The sequence below is a fragment of the Rhipicephalus microplus genome, unplaced genomic scaffold (assembly GCF_043290135.1).
Source record: "Rhipicephalus microplus isolate Deutch F79 unplaced genomic scaffold, USDA_Rmic scaffold_15, whole genome shotgun sequence".
In the NCBI taxonomy this organism is placed as follows: Eukaryota; Metazoa; Arthropoda; class Arachnida; order Ixodida; family Ixodidae; genus Rhipicephalus; species Rhipicephalus microplus.
The window spans coordinates 8,266,357-8,292,006 of NW_027464588.1; the positions used below are offsets into that span (position 1 = coordinate 8,266,357).

Consider the following 25,650-nt stretch of genomic DNA (forward strand, 5'->3'; position numbering starts at 1 on the left):
TCGGAAATGCAGCTAAAATTACTTCCTGTACTTGAAAATGCAGTCAAAAGAACTTTCATGCTTTACAAACACAAAAGTGTTGTATACAGGCTTCATAATATAACGTGACATAGCGCTGTAAAAATCGCGTGGTACAGGAGTACATTGACACTGGGTGTAATAACACCCGATAATCATAATGACTCGTGGTTTGAAGCCTGCCACAGATGACAAAATCACGGACGTTAAGGCACGTATCCGCTTGCTACAATGTAGTGGGTGCATAGAAAGCTAAAAACAGATACTTAGCTCTCATAAATGTTTCTGGTTGAAAGTGTACTACCCTCTACAGAGAGTACAGTTATATGCAAAAACTTCATTGACACAAGCTACTTTCAGCTTTATCGTTTACATTGAAGTAATCCACGATTTGAACTTTTCGGGTTACATGACACATAAAACATTTTCATCGAGGTTTTTGAAGTACGCACTATAAGGACAGGACATTGCTCTCACGTTACACTTTGAACTCATTATAACTGAACGTACTTTTCAAAGTACACTTTAATTTTCGGGAATAGAAAATACTGAATATAATATTCTCAACTTGCTCACTAAAATTTAGAATGCCGAACGTCCCAGCAAGCTAATTCTAAATGGTATATTCACTCGGTTCTGCTCTATTTTGTTTTATAAAGTCGTTCAACTTTATAAAAGTACAACGAATCTTAGAACTAATAAAATTTTCCTACCTTTGGGAAAACGAAAACCCGTCAAACGCACGTAGTCACTGCTGCTTTACCGAAATTACTTTCAGTTTTCCCATCTATATACTTCAAAAATGAATTTCCAGTGCTTCAGCAAGAAAAAAATACTTCTTCCGAAGCGCGAGATGCACATAGAGTGCATAGGTTTGCTTTGAGGTATTATAAAATGTTGTATTTTGTATTCCAGATTGGGACTTTGTGGGAGCACACATGGCCTGTTGTGCATTGCCTCAGGTACTAAACTATAGCTTTTTTAGGGGTGGGGTATTGGGGGAGAGGTAGGCTTTTTTTGCTTATATGAGGCTCACGAGACTGCACCAGTTGTCATGCGTTGGTGGTGCCTTGGCGCCGCCTTCAGGACCACCCACGGTAGTATTCTGTCGTAAACGCATTTGTGTGGCATTGAAGGTGGCGGTAAGTCAAGCTCAAGAAAAAGAGCGTGTATGAATACGGGCGTAGGACTGAAGATGTACTGAGATGGCTCAAAGGGCCCCGCGACACTTTTACTACAGCCTTATTTAGCACTGAAACGCGTGTAGCAGTGATTACTGAAACAAATGCAACAAGAGTGATGAACATTGGTACACGGAAAGTGAAATTATGAGTCCTCAAAGTTCAATATTTTAGCAGACGACAACGAGAAACGTTTTCTTTCACATGTTACTCGCCTGATGACGTCAAAGACCACTTCCAATCACAGCGCGCGTCTCATAAGGACATCATAAAAATGTCATCTCTTGGTGGCTTTCGCACCATACCTCTTGATCGGTTTTTTTGAGGGCGTGATGGCGTGCTTACTACAAACCACATGCGTCGAGTAGCAGATGCTCACATGGTCACACTATGTAAGATACACACATGCGCTTTGGGCAAAGTCAGTTCTCAGTTTGCATGCAAGGTGCGTTCTATTCGGCAACGCGGGCGTTCACCGCCTGTTGCATTTTTGGCTCGCTAAAAACTCGGTACAAGTTTTTATTTTTAGTTGCCGGTGTGCCATAGCATCGTTCGCAGGTTAAGTGTTGTGTTCGTTGTTCTGAAAACACATCATTTCGAAAGAGGAATGATCTCATTCTGAAAAAGTATAAAAAAAGATGTTTGCTGTTTTAGCATTCACTCATAGGCCTAGCTACCACCATACGAATATGGCCTGCTATTTCTCGCATCAAGCTAATCAAAATAGTACGGTGTTTGTCATCACGCCACATGACATGACGTTACTTCTTATAATAAAAATATTCGCTGTGTGTCGCGGTAGCCTGAAAAAAGGTAGTTTAGCCTGTGAAATAAATTACAACTGCGTCGATTTTGACGTTTTCGTGTGTGCAAAGATAGTAATGGGTTCCACAGCACCAGAATAACTAATGATAAATACGTGTTCAAACAGTGTCACAGGCCCCCTTTGAGGCTCTTTTATAGTAGAGTATATCCTATACTTAAAATAGTTCAACCTTGTTTCCGAATGCAATATACTACAAGGCATATTTTATTTATCTCGCAGGCAAACTTGGGCAACCTGAACCGGGTTCGCGAACAACTACCCATGATATTTGCAAACATCGCCCTCTTGCAGGTAACGTACCTACTTTTGCTCATTTAATTACTGCTACAATCTTCGAAAGCTTTTGATAGTGAACTGAAAGGAGAATATATTTCACGTGAATAATTAAGTGGTCATAATGGAGATTACTATATAGGGTGAATAAATATATGAACAAACCAACCCAATAAATAGTTTTACAATTTCGTTCTGCAATGCAATGTTCATTGTTTTCACTGAAAACCACTACTTTTGCTAGATTTATTTTGGTGTAAGTAGGTATTCTGTGTAGCATTTCTACCCATCATTTCAGACTGTGGTTATAAAATTTCTGCCTGTGTGATATCTTGAAAAAGGCCTGCATGATGATAACTTCTTGTGATAACTTGTCTGGTGTACGAAACAAATGAGTAATTATCTGTGGTCTGTTATGCCAGCACTGACACTAATGTAGTTCACGTGTATCAAAACTCTAAACGCTAACAACATGCTTTCGACTATAGAATCGAAAAAAGTATTTATTGTTAAGTATTTCAAGTGGAATACACAAGAGACATGGACGGGGTAGTTTCGTTGGAAGTAATACAGGTTGATGAATGTGGAAGCTGCTCCTGTAGATGCAGAGCTCTCATCATTTTGTGGAAACAGAAAACAAGTATGGCAGTGGCACAGGTTGTAGGGGCAAATTTATTCATTGTAATCATTAAAAATGCAACTCTAAGCACGCTAACACTCATTTGCTCACCTAATTGGTCACAATGTTCGAACGCACTTGTTTCAACTATATGCAGAAACACCATTTATACTACAGTTTGTCTTGTCGCGTTGTTCTATCTGGATAATTTATAAGCAACAAAAATAAATATAACAGTATTATAAATATTCAGTAAATAGGTTGAATTCACAATACTTTATATTTACTTCGCGGGTCTCAGTAGAACTTTGCAGCAATATTTTCTACGAAAATATCAACGAAGAGTTCGATTCGGGAGCACGATAGAATTGAAAAGTATTCACACAGGCCACAATCGAGTAGAACCTTCACTTTGGGAGATATATTCAAAAAAAGTTATTTTTCAATGTCACCAGAACTTGTGAAACGTAGGTTGACGGGTAAAAGTTCATAGGTTGATTATGGTTTGGTAATTCTTAAAGGCTTCAGTGTGCCATTGAGACAAAAAAGGCTAAATTATCATCTATGGTAAATGTTCGCTGTAGCTCTCCTAAATAAATTCAATAACAAAGTTCACGTTACCTAAATTTAAAGATGAAACGTAACATCAACAGAAAAGTTTACATTTTTATTATAGAATCACAAACGGCCGTAACTCTACAAATAGCAGTTTTCCAATTGTAATGATGAAGTTTTTCCTGTTTTGTGCTACTTTCTACTACCATTAGGGCAAAGTTTGCATTGCTGGAAACAGTAGAGTTACAAATGTTAGGTCCGAAGCTTTTGGGGTTGTGGGTCTTTCCCTCCTATCTAATAGTCTGTTGTAGTAGCCTGTTTTAGTCAGTTTTGAAAATTGCTCACTAGATGGCGTTGTGTATATGTGTCTTCAGAAATCTCACTAGGTGGCATTAGCAGTTTTTGTATAGTTTATGAATAAAGAGGAAAGATTGTGCATTCATAATAAGCAATTCACACTAGATGTACGGAATACGTAATGATGAGTGGGGCGAAGTGCCCGCCCATCCGTTTGTCCATCTAATGCGTGCCCTAGTGTGATAGCAGTGAATGGATGGACCGACCGACCGACCGACCGACCGACCGACCGACCGACCGACCGACCGACCGACCGACCGACCGACCGACCAACCGACCGACCGACCGACCGACCGACCGACCGACCGACCGACCGACCGACCGACCGACGCTTCGCCCCCTCATCACCAGTTACTGCGTGGATTTCCTGTAAATGTTCAGGAAGTGTCTCCGCTTTTTTCTGTATAATAGGCCAACTGAGCCCTTTATAATAAGACTACACTTTGTTGGTATGAAAGTAACTTTATTGCCGTGAAAATGAGATAGGAAAACTACTTGTAGGTGTACCACCATACTACAATGCGTAACAATTGTCTTGCCGTGGTTCTTAAAAAAATCAGAGCACATCCACAGAATGAATGATAATGAGGTGGGGCGAAACGCTCGTCAGTTCATTCCCGCTCCCATCGATCCGTTTGTTTTTGCTTCCATCCGTCCGTGCGTCCGTTCACGCATCAACCCTTGCAACCATCCATGCGTACGTCCGTCCATTCATGCCTCCGTCCGCGTGTCCGTTTCTGCGTCTGTTCGTCTGCCTGTCCGTGCGTTTGTCTATGCGTTCTTCCGTGCGTCCGTCCGCCCGTATGAGCGTCCGTGCGTGCGTCCGTCTGTGCATCTGTGTGTCCGTCTGTGAATCTGTATCTCTCCATCGGTTCGTCGGTTCATCCATCGAGTGAACGCTTCAAATAGCGCCATCTCGCGTCTTTTCATCATATTGTCACAGGTAATGGGTATGATTCATCAACTGTAGGTGGAATCCTTTGGAAGTGAAGAAAGAAGGGGGCATGTCCTGGTCTGAGGGCATGGAAGACGTCGTTTCGTCGCTGTCTGTAATTACGTTCGTGGTACTGGTGAAGGTGCTGGGTAAATGCGCCTCGGCTGCAGATTTCCAGCCGACACACCGAGCTACTTGGAGACAGCTACAGCTCCCACGGCAAGAAGCAGTCACCGCCTGCGAGGACTATCTCCCGAGTACGGTCCCTTCTCTCAAGACGAGATGGCAACTTCAACTAACAACCAGGCGAGTCAAACCAACGACGCCTATTCTTTTCTCCCGCATGTTTTTCATGCACCGCAAACACCACGCTCATTTCATGGAGACATTTATGAAGATGTTAACGACTGGCTTGACCACTTCAATCGAGTTGCCAACATGAACGAATGGGATGAAGCTCGCAAGCTGCGGAGAGTTTACTTTGCGTTAGAAGACTCTGCCAAAACGTGGTACGAGAATCACGAGGGTTCCTTTGCGACGTGGACTGAGTTCAGCCGACAGTTTCGTGATGCGTACCGCAGCACTGAAAGGAAAGAGAGAGCGGAGCAGGCAATTTCCTCTCAGAACCAACGACCCAACGAGAGAGTTTCGATGTTTGTCGAGGACATGCTTCGACTCTTCAAGCGTGCTGACCCTGCAATGTCCGAGGAAAAGAAAATGCGGCATTTAATGCGTGGGGTAAAAGAGCAGCTCTTCGCCGGACTCGCGCGCAATCCACCGACGACTGTGGCAGAGTTCATAAATGAGACCACCACAATGGAGCGTACTCTCCAGTATAGGTCGTCACAGTATGAACGCCACGACGTGACCCCTGCTGCATGCTTTATTGGGGCTGACAGCGAGAGGCATGCCCTCGCTGAGTTCATAAGAAGCGTCGTGCGAACGAGCTGCGCCAACTCCAAGCAGCGGGACCCCAACCACCAGTAAGTGATCTCACAGACTTAATCCGAAATGAGATCCGACAGGTGGTCACCCCACTCACGCCAACAAGGCCTGAGGCCCCTGTGCTGACTTATGTGGCGGCTCTGCGATCTCCTGCACCACATGGCCGTGATCCCACCATGGGGAGAATGGATCAGGCTAGCCATCGATTCCAGGGTACCTCTTCGACTCCGCCACCCGCCTCAAGGTTTCCGAGTGCACCAACTTATTGTTCGTCTGGATCGCGGCAGAACGCCACAAAGGCCAGCGTGTGGCGTACGTCTGATAACCGTCCACTCTGCTACCACTGTGGCGAAGCGGGTCATGTCTACCGTAACTGCCAGTACCGCCAACTTGGTCTCCGCGGCTTTCACCCTGATGCTCGGTGCCCGCGTTACGGTGAGCGTCCTCGCGACATCGAAGCGTACCTTACGGGCACAAGCTCCTCGCCTTGGTCAACGCCCCCAATCACGATCACCATCACCTCGCCGCCCCACGTCACCTAGCATTCCCTCGTCATCTTGCGCTTCTTTCAGAGGTCGGTCACCGAGTCCCCACAGGGGAAACTAGAAACCGCGGCTCCTGGGGATAAAGCCGCTTCCCAATGAACTGTCAAAGAGCCTCCTTCGACGCAAAGACCCGACGAAGACCGTTCTCACTTTCCAGTCGTTTCCGAAAGTCATAAGACTGTTTCCGCCGACATCACCGTACACGTCGATAATCACGTCGTCACTGCCCTCGTCGACACTGGCGCCGATTATTCGGTTATGAGCAGCGCCCTAGCATTCCAACTGAGGAAGGTAACTACCCTTTGGCAAGGACCGCCGTTGCGCACGCCAGGGGGCCACCTCGTCACACCGACTGGAATGTGCACAGCCCGTGTTCGAATCCGTTGTTCGACGTTCATAGGGTCTTTCCTCGTATTACCTGTGTGCTCCCGTCCACTCATTTTGGGGCTGGACTTTCTTCACAAACACGGCGCAATTATTGACTGACCTACGAGACTTGCAGGTGTCGTTCGAGGACCCGTTTCATCCTGAACTGGAAAACGCCCGCTCATCGAAGACGGCCTACGTGTATCCTCCGAATCTGTTACTCTGCCTCCTCGCAGCAGCCTTTTTATCAACGTTGAATGTGACCAAGACGTCCCCGATGCTGTAATTGCAGAAGGAAATTGGTCCCCACTTTTTGCACAACAAATCTGCGTTTCTCGAGGTATTGTTCAGCCCAGTAGAAAGCAGGCTTGCCTATTAGTCACGAATTTCAGCGAGGAGTATCGCCATCTTACAAAACACACTGCGATCGCATACCTTGAGGATATTGCCGACGTCCCTGGTCCCTCAACATTATCTGCTCTTTCGTCGTGCGATGATTTCGCCATGACATTTGCAAGCACTGTCGACGTAAACCTGTGTCTACCGTCTGGACAACGGAAACGTCTTTTGAAGCTACTCGGCTCATTTCGGGACTGCTTCGCTACGACTTCGAAAGTTAACCAAACACCGCTTGCCAAGCATCGTATCATCGAGCCTACCGAGAGACCCATTCGACAGCATGCCTACAGAGTCTCGCAAAAAGAACAAGACGTTATACGCCAACAGGTCCAGCAGATGCTCAAGGTCGATGTCATCCAGCCATCGACCAGGCCCTGGGCGTCTCCTGTTGTGTTATTAAAGAAAAAAGATGGTACTCTGCGATTTTGCGTCGACTACCGAAAGTTGAATAAGATCACGAAGAAAGACGTGTATCCTTTACCACGAGTAGATGACTCGCTGGACCGCATTCGCAGTGCTCGTTACTTTTCTTTCATAGATCTACGCAGCGGCTATTGGCAAGTATCTGTTGATGAGCGCGACCGCGAAAAGATCGCCTTCATTACTCCTGACGGACTCTACGAGTTGAAGGTCCTTCCCTTCGGCTTATGCTCGGCACCAGCTACTTTTCAAAGAATGATGGACACGGTTCTTTCTGGGCTAAAATGGCAATCGTGTCTTGTCTACCTTGACGATGTGGTCGTCTTCTCGGACGCGTTTGAGCAGGACGTCCAGCGCTTACAGGCAGTTCTTCAGGCGATTCGAACAGCTGGACTTTCTCTCAAACCTGAGAAATGCCACTTTGCATTCGAGGAACTGAAAGTTTTTAATCACGTCGTCAGCCACGCAGGTATACATCCAGACCCTGAGAAAACGAAAGTTGTTGCCGCATTTCCTGTCCCAACGAACAAGTGCGACCTCCGCCGATTTCTGGGACTCTGCGCATATTACAGACGCTTCGTCAAAGGCTTTTCTAAAATCGCTGAACCGCTAAATGAACTTACGAAAGACGGCGTACCGTTTGTTTGGGGTCATGATCAGCATCACGCCTTTGAGACGCTACGAAACCATCTCCAAGCCCACCTGTACTCGGTCACTTTGACGATAACGCTGCCACAGAGCTACACACGGATGCCAGCAACGTCGGACTTGGAGCTGTACTGGTTAAATAGCAAAATGGCGTAGAGCGCGTGATTGCCTTTGCAAGTCGAACTCTATCATCTGCAGAGAAAAACTACTCTGCAACAGAAAAGGAATGCTTAGCCTTTGTTTGGGCTATAACAAAGTTTCGCCCTTATTTATACGGTCGACCATTCAGGGTAGTTAGCGACCACCATTCTTTATGCTGGCTCGCCAGCCTCAAAGACCCTTCCGGTCGTCTATCACGCTGGAGCATTCGGCTGCAAGAATTTGACGTTACAGTCATTCACAAGTCAGGACGCAAACACACTGATGCTGACTGTCTCTCACGTGCACCAATTGGAAGTACGAACGCGGACGTTGAAGAGGACGATACATTCCTTTCCTCTGTGTCAGCAACCGACTTGGCTCAACAACAACGCGACGACATGGAGCTAAGCCCGCTGATTGACTACCTCGAAGGCCGAAAACGCAGCCTTCCTCGAAACTTCGCACGTTCGCTGGCCTCGTTCTGCATCAGGGATGGAGTCCTCTATAAGAAAAATTTCGACCATACCCAGGCTACTTACCTACTGGTGGCGCCGACCTCGCTTCGGGACGATATTTTACATGCTTGTCACGACGAACCATCATCCGGACACCTTGGCTACACGCGCACATTGGAAAGAATTCGCCGCTCACACTACTGGCTCCGCCTCGCGAAGACAGTCAAGCAGTACGTCCACACATGCCGCGACTGTCAACACCGTAAGACTCCACCTGTCCGACCAGCAGGACTACTACAGCCTATCGCCACGCCGAAGACACCATTCCATCAAATTGGCATTGACTTGCTTGGCTCATTTCCCACCTCTTCGTCTGGAAACCGGTGGGTTGTGGTTGCCACCAATTATTTAACGCGTTACAGTGAAACAAAGGCCCTGGCCAAAGCTACCGCAGCCGAAGTCGCACAGTTTTTTGTCACCAGCATCATAGTTCGTCACGGAGCGCCATTTATAATATTTACTGATCGTGGTACAGCTTTCACCGCACAAATTCTTCAAGAAGTGCTGAGACTAAGTGGTACAGAACATCGAAAAACCACGGGTTATCGCCAAACAAATGGACTCACTGAACGGTTGAACAAGACCATTGCAGAAATGCTATCAATGTATGTGGCCGTTGATCACAAGAACTGGGATGATATACTCCCTTACGTAACTTTTGCTTACAACACAGCAGTCCAAGAGAGTACAGGTTTCACCCCATTTTGCTTAGTTCATGGTCGAGAGGTCACTACAATGCTCGACGCAATGCTCCTTCCCAACAACTTGAGCATGTTCAGCACGGACGCTACATTGTTCGCTCAACGCGCCGAGGAGGCCCGTCAACTCGCCCGATGCCGTATTCAGGCTCGCCAAACTGCCGACACACACCGCTACAACCTTACACACCGAGAGGTTACCTTCAAACCAGGCGATGAAGTTTGGGTGTGGACTCCCATCCGACAGCGTGGTCACTCTGAGAAGTTGCTTCGGCGCTACTTCGGCCCTTACAAAGTTCTGCGCCGACTCAGTGACGTTACGTATGAAGTTCTCCCTGAGGGCGCCTCAAGACGTTCCTTTCGGTTTCCACAAAGTGATGTGGTGCACGTGTCAAGACTCAAGCCGTATTTCTCGCGTCATACATCGAACGTGGACTAAGTTACCATGCAATGACAATTTTTTTTGTCACTGTGGTTTTTTTATTGTCTTGCGTACTTACTCCTTTCTTTATTGAGTACTTCTATGACGCCAGCCCATTTTTTCCCCTTACGACGGAGTTGTTGGGTTATATGGTAGCATCTTTTTTTTTCTAATTTTTTTTTCTTAACGCTCTTTACCAGCATCGAGCCGATGCTTTTCGAGGAGAGGTAGTAATGTCACAGGTAATAGGTATGAGCCATCAACTGTAGGTAGCATCTTTTGCAAGTGAAGAAAGAAGAGGGCTTTTGCGTCCTGGTCTGAGGGCAAGCAAGACGTCGTTTCGTCGCTGTCTGTAATTACGTTCGTGGCAATATATTCATCATATAAAAGCACCACCATCAAGCGGACATTCCAAAGACTAAATGAGAGGTGGCTACCTACTACCATTACATACATCACGGACGCGCGACCCACGGAATAAGAAGCTTCGCCTCTAAAACATCGCTGATCCCTCCGCGATAGGAGTCAGTAAAACACGAAAGTAATATGCATCCTTAGGAAACTGGTTTAAAGTTAATACTACATTGAGGTAAGAGGGCTTGCACAATGTCTATTGGTTAACACGGATGCATTCACGTTGTCGCTTAGTCATACATCTCTATCCCGACGACTGGATCCCATAATTAAGGAATAAAGAAACCCTTGTGGCGACAGATGCTAGTGGTAGTTCAAGTAGTTAAGGGGGAGAGCACAAATGGAGAATAAAATGTGACAGCCGGTAAAGTGTGACTGATTGGACGAGAAACTCACGCCAAGGTCACCTATAAACACCACTTACAGACCAATGCCTGGCCCGGCGACAAAGAAACGCAACGCGCGTCGCCTGTTACTTTCGGTATGCGGTGAGTGTTCGAGGGGTGAGCGTTCGTGGGGAACGCCGAGTTAAAGCCAGATGAAGTCTGTGGGCGTGTCAGATCTCTTTGAAATAGCTGGATGCTATGAACGACACCGACGAGTGGCTGGATGAATGGTTGTATCCGGGTGTACCCATTAGATAAGGCGGTGGCTCAAGCCACCTAGCCATAAAGCAAAGTACTGCCACTGTGTGTTTAAGGACTGAGTGTTACTCACGCCTCGATTGTAGCCACCAATCACTTAGCCTCCTCCTGGTTATTTTTACCCGTTTAAAGACTATTTTGCTTTCACTGTCGCTAAACCCAATGCTTTTAAAAAATCGGTGCCAGTATCTTCGGCTATACGGTGAAGTCCTTTACAAAACATTATCAAATGTTCAGCCGTTATCTCCTGCTCTCCACACGCAATACATACCGTGTATGTGCCTTCATATATAATCGGTATGTCTTGGTCCGCAATTGTCCCGTTCTAGCCTCGCAGAGCAGAGAAATACCTCGAGAATTATCGTACATCTTTTCCTTCGCAATTTACTTCTGGAAAGTTCGGTTGGTCTCCAGTGATGATTTCGTAAGCAATCCCATCTTTCACATGTCCCTTCTCTGTTTCCTTCCCCATCATTTAACCGTTGTATTCTGCTGTTGTCTAAATACTTGCTTGATAATTTTGAGTTAGTTTCCTTCAATTAGTGTCAACTTTCTTCATGTACAAGTAACTGAAATCTTTCCTAATCCAACGCTCTACTGCCATTTTTCTCAATCGCTCTTCAAATTCTACCTTTGCTGCTAGCTTCCCTGCGTTCAAACAATGTTCATCCCATGTCTTCGTGTACCCTCTGATTTGGGTTATTCCTGTTGTCACACACCGGTCCCGTTTATTAGGGAGGCGATCGCCGGGCTAATTCCAAGAGCCGAAGTATCGGCCCCCCGAACCGCACCACGAAAGCGTGGACAATTTAGAAGTGGTCCTTATTGGTGCGCCAGCGGACGCCGGCTGTGGCCCAAAGAACAAGTCAGAGCCGAGAGTTGATAAACAAACAAATTATATTCTCAATAATGGCAGATCGAAAACAATATACAAAAATGCACACTCCACAATAGTTGCATACAATATGTCACCAATCAAACCAATCAATCAACGTACTACACAAGACAATGAGCCACACTTGAAATAACGGACACGGACAACAATACGCACTACAATGCAGTCGCATGCATTGAACAACCAAGACACTTAGACCAAAGGGATAGAAAACCTATTCAGTCCAAAGTTCTTGGAACCAAAGTCTAGATGATACTCTTCCGAGAATCACTCACTCAAAGTCCAGCGTTGTTGTCGTTCCGCTGTCCCCTGAAGTTTCTCTTTCAGGAAACCTCGCGTCCTCAAATGGCCACTCTCCAAGCTTCAACTTCTTCGCCGGAACACGTTTGCTCCACAAACGCAGCTGTTGCCACGCGTCCTCGCTCAATAGCGGTAAACACACGCTCTTGCCTGTAGCTCGAGCCTTCACCCACTGGTGCAAATCCTCTTCATCTCCGGCTTCGTCCCTACGGACCAAAAACCTTCGCCGACTACACGGCGGAATCCCTACGCACTCTGGCGCTCACTTCCGTCTCCTCCTGCTTTCTCGTCTCGGCCGCTCGATTAAATACCTTCCGCGCCACCTTCCAGAACGTTCTAGAAAAATCTCGGGCTTGCTGGGCCGCCGATGTGGGGTGAGGAGGTTCTTCTGCGAAGCCATGCTTCTGCGGGGAGAGCGCGCGCCCGGGAGCCTTGGATGTTTTTCTTTTTTTCTTTTGACCTCGCGGCGTTTCTCCCGCCCGTTGTCGCAAGAATTTGGCGGCGCGCTCATTTTTAGCGCTCGTTCTGTGACACTGCCCCCGACTTTAAGAATATTATCTCACAATATTCAAAACCCCACAGACGAGCGCGAACAGTCACCACACACTCTCACAGACTGTAACACCATCAGTCGCTCATGACACTTCACATTCACAATAGATCACTTAATACAATTGTACATTGTAATTCAATTAAACAACACGTGAAAACACCACCACAAGCACATGAGTACAACACTGCACCACACATTCCCAATAATACAATTGTACGAAGTTCTCTCATTACAACAATGGTCCAATACTATTCATCACATCACACCACAACACTTCAACACTTGTGACACAGAATAACACAATATTACCACAACATATGGCACTCAACACTGCCAAACACATTCTGCTTTGACCTCAGCACTTATCCTGTGTACTTTGAGCTGCGCTTGCGTCCTTTCTTGCGGTGCTCGCTCGATCTCTTCTTGTTTTTCCTTGTTCTTTTTCGGCGAGCCTTTTCCAACGACGATATCTGAGGCGTCATCTCAGCCATCGTTGTCTCTTCCGACACCGTTAACGCGTCATTACATTCGACGGGTCCTGTCGGTTTATTTACCCGCTTGATCATGCCTCTACATTTTGCCCGGCTGGCCAACTCCGTCTCCTTTACACTGTCGGTCGGTTGAGGTCGTGCCGACGTAAGTCCGGTTGCTCAGCCCGTGAACTTATTCGACACGATCGACTTCTCACTCACTGTTTCTTGCGCCGCGGCCTCCCCTTGGGCTCTAGTGAGATCCGTCACGGGATGCTCCTCCCCTGTATCTCGCGGTCGCTGGGTTGGCGAGGGCTCTATCTTCGGGTCTTCTCCTAAACATTCCGGATCATTCGGTCCTCGCGCCCCGTCGATGTTTCCGATGACAAGGTCGTACAGGGGGGTCGTCATGCATAAAGCAGTAACCTTCCCGCTGAAGTACGGGGTTTCAATCTCGATTTCTGCTTCGGGAAGCATCCGAACTGTACGGTCAATTAGGCAAACCGGTTTCGTTCTGCCTGTCAACTGACTTTCCCGTACCAAATTTCTCCGCACTATAACCGTGGAGCTACCGGTGTCTCTTAACACCGTAATCTTTTTGCCCGCAACCTTTCCAGGCAGCGCTGGCATTCCCTTCGTGACACCGGTTGGCTGTGTTGACATTACGGCACCCACAATAGGATTTTTTCCCCATTCTTCAACTCTACGAATCCGTCAGTGACGGCATTATTATCAGATTTCGGTGCTGCTTGCACACAGGATACCTGGTGAGTTTGACTCACTCCGTTTCGACATGCATCTGCTTTGTGCCCAGTCTGACCACACTTAAAACATTTTACTGCCGTAGGGCTCGTAAAGATCGTTCGACAGTTTTTCGCGCGATGACCCACTCGGTTGCACAAAAAACATCGCTGCATGCTCTCTGGTGCACGCTTCTTTTCTTCAGGAGCCAATTTCTTCGAATCATCGGGACAATCCTTCTTGACCTTGGCCAAATTATTTCCTCCTTGCGCTTCTAAGAATTGATCAGCCAATTCAAGCATTCGTTCAAATGACTCAGCCTTCCTCTCTTTCAAATACAGCGTTAGGCTTGGGTGGCAACTAGCAAGAAATTGTTCTCTAATTAGCAGCTCTCTAAGCTCATCGTACTCCTGCGCTGTCCCTGAAAGTTCAATCCATCTGTCGAAATAATGGCAAAGTCGGGCGGCATACTGCGTAGCCGTCTCACCATCAGCTGGCTTTCCTGTCCGAAATCTGTCCCGGAATCCTTCCACAGTGAATCTAAATCGCTTCAACAAAGCCGCTTTCACCTTTGCGTAGTTGGCTGCATCGGTCGGCGTCAGCCTACCGTACACACTGAGCGCTTCACCACTCAAGCAGGTACTCAAAGCAGTTGCCCATTGCTGTTCCGGCCAATTCTGGCTCCTCGCAATCGTCTCAAATCTGTGGAGGTACGCGTCTAGGTTGTCCTTCCTTTCATCAAACGCTACGAGCAGCTTGCTTGGGTTCAAGCGGAAGCCGTGATCTTCCCGTTCGCTGCTTTCAACTCTAGCTTGGACGGGAGTTTCACTTCGCTGTTGCAAACGGAGCCGCTCGAGTTCCATCTCGTGCTGCCGCTGCCGCTCCCTTTCAGCCATCTCCGCTCCTCTTTCTTCCTTCAGCTGCCGCTCCCTCGCTTCTCTTTATTCTCTCGCCCTTTCGGCTGCCAACTTCTCTCTCTCCAGCTCAGCTGCCTTTTCCTCTTTGACCCTCTCTTTTTCTTCTTTTTCCCTCTGGGTGACCCACTTCCGTAGTTCGGCGCCAGAAAGACCCATCTTCTCACCCAGAGCAACTAACTTTTCGAGATCCATGGTGCCTCGCAACTCTCAAATAAAACCTTGCCGCGTGCAAAAAGTATCTGCCTAAATCAGTCTATCGGAGCACTCTCCTGCACTCGTTAGCGAGAACACTGAACAACACACAAAATCGTTCCGATAGCAGTATCACCAACTCGAGGCTCTTTCTCACTACTTTGGACACACTGTGCACCAAAAGGTCCTATGTCGCGGACGCCAGATTAATTGTCACACACCGGTCCCGTTTATTAGGGAGGCGATCGCCGGGCTAATTCCAAAAGCCGAAGTATCGGCCCCCCGAACCGCACCACGAAAGCGTGGACAATTTAGAAGTGGTCCTTATTGGTGCGCCAGCGGACGCCAGCTGTGGCCCAAAGAACAAGTCAGAGCCGAGAGTTGATAAACAAACAAATTATATTCTCAATAATGGCAGATCGAAAACAATATACAAAAATGCACACTCCACAATAGTTGCATACAATATGTCACCAATCAAACCAATCAATCAACGTACTACACAAGACAATCAGCCACACTTGAAATAACGGACACGGACAACAATACGCACTACAATGCAGTCGCATGCATTGAACAACCAAGACACTTAGACCAAAGGGATAGAAAACCTATTCAGTCCAAAGTTCTTGGAACCAAAGTCTAGATGATACTCTTCCGAGAATCACTCACTCAAAGTCCAGCGTTGTTGTCGTTCCGCTGTCCCCTGAAGTTACTCTTCCAGGACCTCGCGTCCTCAAATGGCCACTCTCCAAGCTTCAACTTCTTCGCCGGAACACGTCTGCTCCACACACGCAGCTGTTGCCACGCGTCCTCGCTCAATAGCGGTAAACACACGCTCTTGCCTGTAGCTCGAGTCTTCACCCACTGGTGCAAATCCTCTTCATCTCCGGCTTCGTCCCTACGGACCAAAAACCTTCGCCGACTACATGGCGGAATCCCTACGCACTCTGGCGCTCACATCCGTCTCCTCCTGCTTTCTCGTCTCGGCCGCTCGATTAAATACCTTCCGCGCCACCTTCCAGAACGTTCTAGAAAAATCGCGGGCTTGCTGGGCCGCCGATGTGGGGTGAGGAGGTTCGTCTGCGAAGCCATGCTTCTGCGGGGAGAGCGCGCGCCCGGGAGCCTTGGATGTTTTTCTTTTTTTTTCTTTTGACCTCGCGGCGTTTCTCCCGCCCGTTGTCGCAAGAATTTGGCGGCGCGCTCATTTTTAGCGCTTGTTCTGTGACACCCGTATGCTTCCAAAGCAAGTCTACCAATGCCACTTTGTTTATTTTCCAATCTTGCTTGAACTTGTGGTTTCATGCACAAGCCCGCATTGCCGAACGTCAAACCCGAGACAATGACACCTTTCTAAATTCCTCTCGCAACGTCATACCTATTGTAGTTCCAAAGTGCCCTATTTTTTATTACAGTTCCATTCCTGTTGTTCTTAGCTATTGCGTATCTTTCGTGCTCTCTTAGGTACCTAGCCCCGTTATTTATTCATACGCCCAAGTATTCGTAATTATCCACTATTTCTGGCGTGACTTCATGTATCTTATGATCACTGCCTTTCTTATCAATAAAAGTGGTTGCAAAATTTTCCCTGCAGAACTTCTAATTTAACCTCTCTCCCTCATTATCAGAAATGTCTACCAATCTCTGCAGATATCCCTTGTTGTCGGTTATTATTACTATATCATCTGCATACATCAATGCTGGTATTGACTGTTCAATGTGTTTCCCTTGCTTGGCAAAAAAGGGGCTGTATTCGAGTCGACTCTCCTCTAACTTGGCTTCTAGTCTTTATAGATACAGCATAAATAACAAAGGTGACAAGGGATATCCCGGTCCAAGTCCACGTCGTATCTCAATAGGTTCAGATACCTGTTCTTCCCATTTAATAACTACTTTGATACATTTAAAAATGTCCTTTAGAAGATTAGGTATTCCATTTTCCACATCTAGTGTGTCCAGTATTCTCCACAAGTCTTCTTGAATCGCACTATGGTAAGCTCCCTTGATATCTAGAAAAGTAAGCCATAGGGGCATATGTTCTTTTCGCGCTGTTTTATAACAACGCATCAATAAAAACAGTTTGTCCTCCAACCTTCTTTGTTTGCAAAACCCATTTTGTAGTTCTTCAGCACCTCGTCGTTGTCCACCCATGGCTGTAAACGTTTCTTTATTATCTGCATCACCAGCCTGTAAACTACTGATGTCACTGTTATGAGACGGTAGTAGTGTATATCGGCTTTAGCCCCCTTTACTTTATAGATCACGCTCATCCTGCTTAGCTTCCACCTATCGGGGGCTTCACCATCTATTATTACTTTGCTCGCTGCCTCTCTTAATGTTTGCTTAGAGTTTGGTCCTAGTTTCTTTATTATCCATGATTCTGATGCCGTCAGGGCCTGTTGATGTGCTATTAGAAACTCTTTTTTTCTGCCCTTTACCCCTCTCCTTGTCCCAGGGGAGCCACTCAGCTAATTGGTCCATCCTCATCTGGTACGGTGCATGCAGCGCTGTCTCAGTGTTTGAATTTTTCGGTCATCATTGTTATTAAAAATTTTGTTGCCTCATCCCCTTCTAGTCTGACCCTTTTAAATGTAGGTATAAACCTATGTTTTATGCTTGTCTTATTACTCAGAGAATGGAGATGGTTTCAAAAGTTTGCAGCTGTCTTTCTAACCTTCCTGTTTACTTCCGCCATTCATTGGGCCCCCATCTTATCTTTTCACTGATCAAATTAAATGCTTCCTTCTGGAGATGAATAAGTTATCTTACTTTGTTTTCACATCATCTTCCGGTTCACCCTTCTGGTTAGCATACCTGTGTTCCCTAGAAGCTTCCTGACGTCTTACTATGGATCCCTCACCTTCATCATCCCGCCAGCTCTTGGGCTTGTGTCTGCTTTTCCCGGCTGATTTGACTCGTACCTTAGCAAGGTCTAACTCAAAATATCGAGTCATATTTGTGTACGTTCAGTTTGCTTTAATAGCCTCGGTGATTATTATCTCAATCTCTTTAGCTGCTATTTCTATTTTCATTTCTGAATAAATATTACCGTGTGGTTGCTCGTAATGCCGCCTTTCCAGTTTCTTTTTTTCCCAAAACTCAGCTCGATAGGTTTGTGATCACTGCCTAAGCTTCTGGACCCAAATTCGTCTATGTTCATCACCCTTAGCCGATCATACATCCTACGTAACATTATTGCGTAATCTATTGTCGACTGCAGTCTTCCCACCTTCCATTTCATCTGCCCTTCGCATTTCTCGGTGCTGTTGCGAATGATTAAAGCATGCCTTTCACACACAACTATTAGCATTCTGCCTGTTGGATCAGTATATCCATCCATATCTTTTATGCGTGCATTCATAACTAATCATACAAATACCTCGAACTCTTTTACAAATTCGTCAAAGTCATTTTCTCATCACTGCACCATTTATTGACTTTCCTCTCTGCCTTTTGCCCCTGGCCACAAGTACACAAACCGAGGAGCGTCACTTGACTGGCCACTTTTTCTTTTATCCATACATGATCCTTGCATGCCTGCATGACCGTTTGCCAGTCTGTACTTTTATGAATGAATGTTCCAATACCAACCCCCTTTCAGCGGCCATTTGTTCTATTAAGATATTCCCGCGTGTAGTCCGGATGGTTAGGAGGTTGTTCCATGCCCCTAAGATTTGTTTCTGCAAAACCATATACCATCGAAGAAGAATGGCGATTTGGGCTAGTTGGTTTGAATTCATAGTAATAAGGGCTGCAGCGCGAGCACGAATGTGCTAGAAGAAACAGACAAAGTTGAGGTACGGAAGGCAAAAGAGGACAACACGTGTTGTCCTCTTTTGCCTTCCGTACTTCGACTTTGTCTGTTTCTTCTAGCACATTCGTGCTCGCGCTGCAGCCCTTATTACTACATATACCATCGGCCTCTCATTCCTTAGCTGTTCTTCTACCTTGTCCCACTCGAGCCTATTCCTACCACCCTGCATGTTAATACACCCTACGTGCGAATTGACTCGGCCCTCGTGGCTACGTCGATTTCTGCCCCGGACTCTACGTGTCTTAAATATTGATGCCTATTTGGAATGGTTTGTGTCTATACCTTCTGTCAAAGAACTCGCCTGGTTGTTTTCCTCGATACTACCTATCCTGCACCCCTAAGGGCCTGCGCACCCCCGAAAAAAGCTACTGCGCGTCCTGCAAGTCACTAAGTGACTAATGGCCTAGCCTCCTATCGAAGTGGATTCTGTCTCGTTGAAAACCACCCCATCTATGCACCTCTATGTTTATTTCCACAACCTCAAAGCCTTTTTTTCGACTCATTCGTCATATCTCTTGGTTTGCGTTGACAACCACTCTTTGCAGGTTGCCGTCACGCACCGGTACCTCCGGTATCGTGCATATCACTACCTGTACCTGAGGAGAAATGGTGCACATGTCATCGACTCCTTTTGCCAGTGTCGTCGATAGTCCTGCCGTATTTTCATTTAGGACATCGCCTAAACCACCCGAATTTATCACGAGGTTTCGTCTATCAGCTGTAGTTCTGAGTTTTGTGCTCGCTTGCCTCATGACTGCTTCCAACTTGCGGCCTGGGAACGTTCCTACTGCGACATTTTTGTCACCTCTTGCCCTCTCTTTGATTGCTTCTGCGCATCGATTTCAATTCTAGTGCCCGGCGATTATCACGTGCTGTGACTTTTCAGCTGGAGAATCCCGCACCGGGGGGGGGGGGGGGGGGGGAATGGGGTCTTTTGCACCTGTGACGCCAGCTGCTGTGTCCTGTCCCACCTCTACTTCGCTGAAGCTAGCTTTTGTGACCATTGAACCGACAGAAGCTGTTTTTTTTCAACATGCTTGCTCTTTCTTCTCCGCCGTTCTGGTGCGCTACCATTCTCTCCGTCTGCCGCTCCTCTGCTCACCTTCGCTAGTGCCTCCTTTGTGGATTTGAGCCTTTCTCTCAGCCTTTGTTTTCTCTTGCTTTGTCGCCAACGCGATCTCCAGCTTGGTGATTCTCATCAGCAGTTCACTCTGGACAACCATCATTTTCTCTATTTTTTTCCTCGATCTCACATTGCCTACACTTGGCGGCAGCCTCCACTTCATTCGTGTCTGCACTTTGGTCTATTTTCAAACCCACCCACATCGTGAACATTTTACAGCCTTTTTAATCATGTCTTTTGACACCAATTGTTCTTATGAATTGTCTCAATCGATAATTACAAAACACGGCATACGACAAACCACGCCCTACGAAAAAAAGGAAGTCTAAGCTATACTACACCAATTTGCGTGTTCGGTGTACCTGCACCTCTCCCACGAGGTGGCAAAGGAAAAACACAAACACACACAAACTAGTAAATACCTGGAGACTGACCCCAAAAACGCCGTGCAATGTAATAAGTGTTTCAAAGGTTTTGACTGCTGCCTTGTAGTTATAAAAGCAAGCTCAAAACATGCAAAACCACTTATCGGTGCTGTCAATCGGGAGCGCCCAAAAACACGTTCATTCACCGTGCCAGTCGAAACTGAGTGGGCTAAGGATAAGGGCGCCACCTGGTGGTGTGTTAAGGCGTTTACAAAATCGCATTTCAACGGAACACACCGAATGGTATGAATGCTTAGAAACGACGTGTTGAAAAAACTAATGACAGATGTGATGCTCATATTGCCTTGCTGCTCTATACCAAGAACATGAAAGGACAAAGGTATATATAAGTGACGTATTTTTAAAAGCATACAAAACATGTGACTATGGCACAGGGGGTAGTGTGTCCAGAATATGTTGTCCTAAACCTAGGGGTGATGGTTTCAATTGTCATTAAAAGAATATCTTTTTCGTTCTCTGATTGTGAATGTTTTTTCGACGACATTTCCGTGACGTAAATACGTCACTGGAATCTTAGTCGACCCCGGCATAAAACTCTTTTGTGTTAAAAAACAACCCTCATAGTAAACGCTAACGTGACAGGAAAAGCATGGCGACAACCTCTTATTGTCAAAGATTGCTGCTGCTGTAGTTCTAATCCAGTACAGCTCGAAATCGATGAGTGGACAGAGCAGAAATCGGGAAATAAGTGTTCTAGTGGAGTATGCGTATCAATATAAAAGTTGAGTATGTCGAGATTAGTCCGGCAAGATCACACATGAAACATTTCCTTTAGCGAACACATGAGAAGCAGCAACTGGGAACTGAAGTAAAAGATTAAGGTCACATTAACCCAGCGCTTTCGTCTTTATTTCCACAAGCACGCTTGATGTCAGCGTAGTGTCGCTTCACGTTTATCACGAGGCCTCAACCACATAATGAAATCGCATAAACAGTGGTCTCAGACAATGTTGTCAAGTTTTCACTCGTGATAACTCTTCTACTATGTAACCTATTCTTCGAGTTTCCTCCGTTCATAACTGTATCACCAAGAGATTCACGCCATATCAAACACAGTGCGTGAAAATATTTAAATCATAACTGCAGTAACTAGTATTTTGTTCCTTCAGTGCTGTTGGGCCCGGAAAGTGAGATCATTACTAATCACCTGTTTACGTGCAGAGGCTGAATCACTCATTCATTAATCAACTCATTCAGACTCACAATACTCTGTTCTGGCCATCAGCTTGAGTCCAAGGTAATCCTGTCGAGAAAAAATTTTGTGAGTCCAGGTTTTAGTGAGCCCTGAATGAGAAAGCTTTTTTTAATGTGAAGCATTTCTTATCAAAGTTCAGTACATTGAGCTATCTATCTATCTATCTATCTATCTATCTATCTATCTATTATACAATCTCAGACATTTAGCTCTCCTACCCGTTTGAATATTGGTATCAATACCAAAACTGGTATGCGATATCATGACTATATGACGAGCATATATACCTAATATTAAAATGAAAATCTTGATAGCTATGTCATGAATGTCATGATTTAGATTACCCCACAGGGGCGCCTGCGCAAGTAGGCGTTTGTTGTGTAGCGACACCACGGACCCGAGCTAACGGGGGAGTTTCTACTCCCTCCCACACCTAGCCGTGTGTGGCTTTGCCGTGTCCGGGGAAAAGGGAATCCTGGTGGTTGAGCCGACGCTGGGTAATTGGACCTTTAAGGCCCCCCGGCAGAGGCAACACACCCCTTTGGCCCCGGCTTCACGTAGACGGCACCCCTGGGCTGACCCACACAGGGGAAATCGGCAGTCGCCTTTTCCTATCTCTCTCTGCCTACATCTTCGTCTTAATCTCTCGCTATCTATCTGTTCTGTCTTCTACTCATTTCTGTTTACTTCCAATTTTCCTGGCGGCAAGGGTTAACACTGTGTAGTTACCCAACCTTGGGTAGTTATATTCAGTTATAGCGGCGATGCATGGCTGGCGTGTCCAAGTGTTCACTATTCAACCTTGTAGCGTCCCCTTGTTGGGCTCGGTGGTGGGTGGCCACCATCGCCGCCGAATTTGAAATGCTTCTTATGGAAAACCTTTTTCCTGCACTCCCTTATCGCCGCCTGAAAAGGTGACGCACCAATGACAGCTTCTTTACTGCACAGCCTAAAGAGATCTTCCCCAAGTACCATGTAATTCACAGCCAAAATGAAAAGAAAACAGTTCGATCTATTTCACCATTTATTGTCTCGAAAACGCTCACAGATGGAATTGGCCCTGGCTATAAAGTAACTAAGATGGGGAATGGCGATCTCCTTCTAGAAGTCCGCGACAAGACTCAGTACGACAAACTCACAAAACTCGTTTCACTTGATAACATCCCAATATCAGTGGGCCCACATAGGTCGATGAACAGAGTGCGTGGTGTCATATCTGATGATGACCTCCTCGAGCTGTCTGAAAGTGAATTGCACGAAGGCTGGCAAGAACAAAATGTAGTGAAAGTACAAAGAATAATAATTAGGCGAGATAATAAACAGATCACAACAAAGCACATCATAGTTACCTTCGGTACAAGCAACCTTCCCGACTCTATTGAAACTGGTTACTGCAAGCTTCCCGTCAGACCTTATATACCGAATCCTCGCCGATGTTTCAAGTGTCAGCGCTTCGGACACGGATCCCAAACGTGCAGAGGGCGCGCTAGGTGCGCGAAGTGCGCATCTTGTGAACATGTATCCGAAAAGTGCACTTCAGAAGCCTGTTGCGCTAACTGTGAAGGAGATCACGCTGCCTACTCCCGATCATGCCCTGCGTGGAAAAAAGAGAAACAAATATTAGAAATTAAGGTAAAGTTTAACCTGTCATTTCAAGAGGCACGTCAACGTTTTTTCACACACAATAATTCTGAACCTTCCTTCGCCGACGTGGCGCGTCGAGGCGCCGTGCCACGTCTTTCGGCACCCGCGAGATTCACACCAAGTGTGACTGCGGTTGTGCGAGAAGCGCCTCCGGCTGGAGCAGTCTGTACTGCTCCGCCTCCGATTCAAAAAACCCAGCAGACTTCAGAGACTGCTGGATCACGGACCACTGCAAGTACAGTCAGGTCCGAAACTGCCGTAAACGTGCCTGCCAAGCAGGCACGATCCACCACCTCAGAAGAGGTGATGGACACAAGCCATACTCCTTCGGCACCCCACACGCCGAAGGAAAGGCGCAGTTCTTTGGAGCGAAGCAAGAAAGAGAAAACCCGTATTACAGGGCCCCAACAGGCCCTGTAACTTAAGGCAACGTTTCTGTACACACAGCACTTAACTACATTAAAAATGGAGACACAAATTTGACACTGGAACGTCAGAGGACTACTGAGAAACCTTGACGATGTTCAAGAACTTTTACATAAACAGTTACCAAAAGTGCTGTGTGTACAAGAAACACACCTAAAACTAATTTTCTACGCCAGTGTATCATTTTTCCAAAGGACAAGAATGAAGCCGTCACGTCATCTAATGGTGTGGCTGTAATAGTAAATCAAGAAATTGCATGTACTCATCTACCACTCGAAACATCTCTTGAAGCAGTGACTATTCGTGTAGTCCTGAAAAAACTCGTGACCATCTGCTCTGTCTACATACCTCCACACTACCATCTTAAAAAACGTGAATTCCAGTCCCTAATAGATACACTTCCAGAACCTTATATCCTCCTTGGAGATTTCAATGCACATAGCAATCAATGGGGTGACTCTCGCTGCGATGCTCGAAGTCGCCTGATCGAACAGTTCCTTTTTACTTCTGGAGCGTGCCTTTTGAATTGGAAAGAACCCACTGCCTTGCCAGCAATACCTACTCATCAATAGACCTTAGCATTGTCTCACCATCCCTTCTTCTTTTATTGACATGGAATGTCATCAATAACCCTTACGGAAGTGACCACTTTCCCGTAACGCTAAGCACACCCATATCAAATGAATATCACCCACAGGTCCCCAGATGGATCACTGACAATGCTGATTGGGAACAGTTCTCGCAGATTAGTCACTTAAGTTGGACTGACCTATCTGGTTTAAACATAGATGCAGCTGTACAATACTTTTCTACTTTTCTGACCGACGCTGCGATGAAATGCATCCCGCAAACTTCTGGACTGCCTGGCAAGCGACGTGTCCCATGGTGGAATACTGAATGTCGCAATGCACGCAAACAACAAAACAAAGCGTGGAGATTGCTACAGAACTCACCGACGGCAGAGAATCTTGAAAGTTTTAAGAAAATCAAGTCCCAAGGCAGGAGAACGCGCCGGCAGGGTAGGAGAGAAAGCTGGCTTAAGTTTTTATCAGGCATCACTTCATATACACAAGAAACTAAAGTCTGGAACATGGTTCGCAAGGTAACAGGACGACACGCATCTTCACTACCTCTCGTAGACACACAAGGGGACATTTTGGAAGACCAGGCGAACTTCCTCGGTGCCCACTTCGAAGAGGTGTCTAGTTCGTCGCATTATACTGCAGCTTTTCAACGACACAAAAGAAAAAACGAAAAAGAGAAACTTCAGCGAAAATCCTCTAAGCATGAGTCGTACAACAACCCTTTCAGTTTGGCCGAGTTACAAGCATCGCTACATGTTTGCAATAAATCAGCTCCAGGTTCGGACAGTATAGTATACGAAATATTAAAACAACTGCCTTCTGAAACACAAAAAACCCTGCTTTCCCTGTATAACTCTATCTGGTTTTCCGGTGAAATCCCTTCTGCGTGGAAAGAAGCCATTATTATTCCGATTTTAATGCAAAACAAGGATCCATCTTCTGTTAGTAGTTACAGGCCAATCGCACTTACAAGTTGCATGTGTAAACTTTTTGACAAAATGATAAATCGCAGACTTGTACATTACCTTGAAACGAACAATCTGCTTGACCCATTCCAATGCGGGTTTCGAGAGGGTAGATCCACCACTGACCACCTCGTGCGTATCGAGGCACAGATCCGAGATGCCTTTGTCCACAAACAATACTTTCTTTCTGTGTTCCTCGACATCGAAAAAGCCTATGATACGACATGGAGATTCGGAATATTAAGAGACCTGTCCAATCTTGGTGTGCGTGGCAGGATGTTTACTATTATCGAAAGCTACTTGTCCAATCGTACATTCCGTGTCCGTGTGGGCAGTGTTCTCTCCCAAACATTTGTCCAGGAAACAGGCGTGCCGCAAGGTGGTGTACTTAGTTGTACACTTTTTCTTATCAAAATGAATTCCTTGCATCTATCCATCCCCCGCAATATGTTCTATTGTACATATG

The 25,650-nt window shown here is 46.2% G+C and overlaps 1 protein-coding gene across 1 annotated transcript in view; it reads left to right on the forward strand.

Annotated features, from left to right (window-relative positions):
- The window catches only part of LOC119185755 (solute carrier family 41 member 1), a 55,825-nt gene that overhangs the window by 6,711 nt on the left and 23,464 nt on the right, over nucleotides 1-25,650 (forward strand). Inside the window, 1 exon segment of the mRNA XM_075883253.1 lies at nucleotides 2,245-2,316. Coding sequence (XP_075739368.1) covers nucleotides 2,245-2,316 — 72 coding nt within the window.